Source organism: Budorcas taxicolor, chromosome 15, assembly GCF_023091745.1.
Source record: "Budorcas taxicolor isolate Tak-1 chromosome 15, Takin1.1, whole genome shotgun sequence".
NCBI classification, from domain to species: domain Eukaryota; kingdom Metazoa; phylum Chordata; class Mammalia; order Artiodactyla; family Bovidae; genus Budorcas; species Budorcas taxicolor.
This window is the reverse complement of record NC_068924.1, coordinates 44,239,966-44,241,251: the sequence shown is the minus strand read 5'-3', so window position 1 is coordinate 44,241,251 and position 1,286 is coordinate 44,239,966. Positions and strand designations below refer to the sequence as shown.

Genomic DNA, 1,286 nt, shown 5'->3' with positions numbered 1-1,286 from the left:
CTAAGAATATATTCTGACCTTTGCCTTTCTCAGGGCCTCCTTTACGTCTCTGTTCCTCAGACTGTAGATGAGGGGGTTCAACATGGGGATCACCACTGTGTACAACACAGACACTACTCTGTTCTGCTCAGTTGAATAGCTGGATTTGGGCATCACATAAATGAAGGTAATCGTTCCATAGTAGAGAGTGACTGCGGTGAGGTGAGAGGTGCAGGTGGAGAAGGCCTTGCGTCTCCCTTCAGTGGAGCGCATCTTCAGGATGGTGCTGAGGATGCAGATGTAAGAGAGAGCGATGACAGACACTGTGACCACAAGGATAGATCCAGAAGAGATGGAAGGGATAATTTCAGTAGTGGAGACATCTGAGCAGGAAAGTTTCAACAAAGGGGAGAAGTCACAGAAAAAGTGATCTATCTGATTTGGTCCACAGAAAGACAGAGTCAGTAAGCAACTAGCAAATGTCCAAGCATTGACACACCCACCGAGATAGGAACCCCCCACCAAGAGGACACACACTCTGGGGGACATACGGGTGGAGTAGAAAAGGGGCAAGCAGATGGCCACATAACGATCATAGGCCATGACAGCCAGCAGGAAGCAATCAGCTGACCCAAACATCACCATAGAACAGAGCTGGGCTTCACAGCCAGCAACTGGGAGGGCTAGTCTATGTCTAAGAAATCCTATAATCATCATAGGCGTGACAGATGTAGAACAACCAATGTCAACAAAACCCAAATGGCCAAGGAAAAGGTACATAGGGGAGTGAAGTTGGGAACAACTTACTATTAAAATAATTATGGTGATATTGCCCACTAAAATGATAACATATATGCCTAGAAATAGCACAAAGAAGATGACACAAAGTGTAGGATCCTCTGTTAACCCCAAAAGGATGAACTCCGTCACGCTGGTGTGGTTTCCAGCTTCCATGTCCTCTGGGAATTGTTCCTGTTGAGGGAAATGTGAATATTCATTTCTGTTATGCACTCATTCTACACACTTTGTTTTCTTTGCTTATTCCACAGACTCATTCACAGTGATTTCCTCTTCTGCGCTGCCTGTAAATATAGTGCTTTACAGGATTTGTGTGTGTGTGTGTTTCCTCTTTGCATAAAAGGAGAAGGGTTCAACCTCACTTTCCAGGATCTCAATTATGTTCTTTTTTTTTAAATTAATTATTTTAAAACACCTCTCCAGCCTTGACTCCTACAAGGATCTCTCTCCCGAATTCCAGATCTATAGTTTCAGTTGTTCTTTAGAAGTCTCCAGTTGGAAATCCAATT

At 43.9% G+C, this 1,286-nt stretch overlaps 1 protein-coding gene across 1 annotated transcript; it reads right to left on the bottom strand.

The window, feature by feature from the left end:
* LOC128060204 (olfactory receptor 491-like) lies at positions 1-933 on the bottom strand. Its single transcript, XM_052652547.1, has one exon. The coding sequence runs from the start codon at positions 931-933 to the stop codon at positions 1-3; it is 933 nt and encodes a 310-aa protein (XP_052508507.1).
* Between the last annotated feature and the right edge of the window lie 353 nt (positions 934-1,286).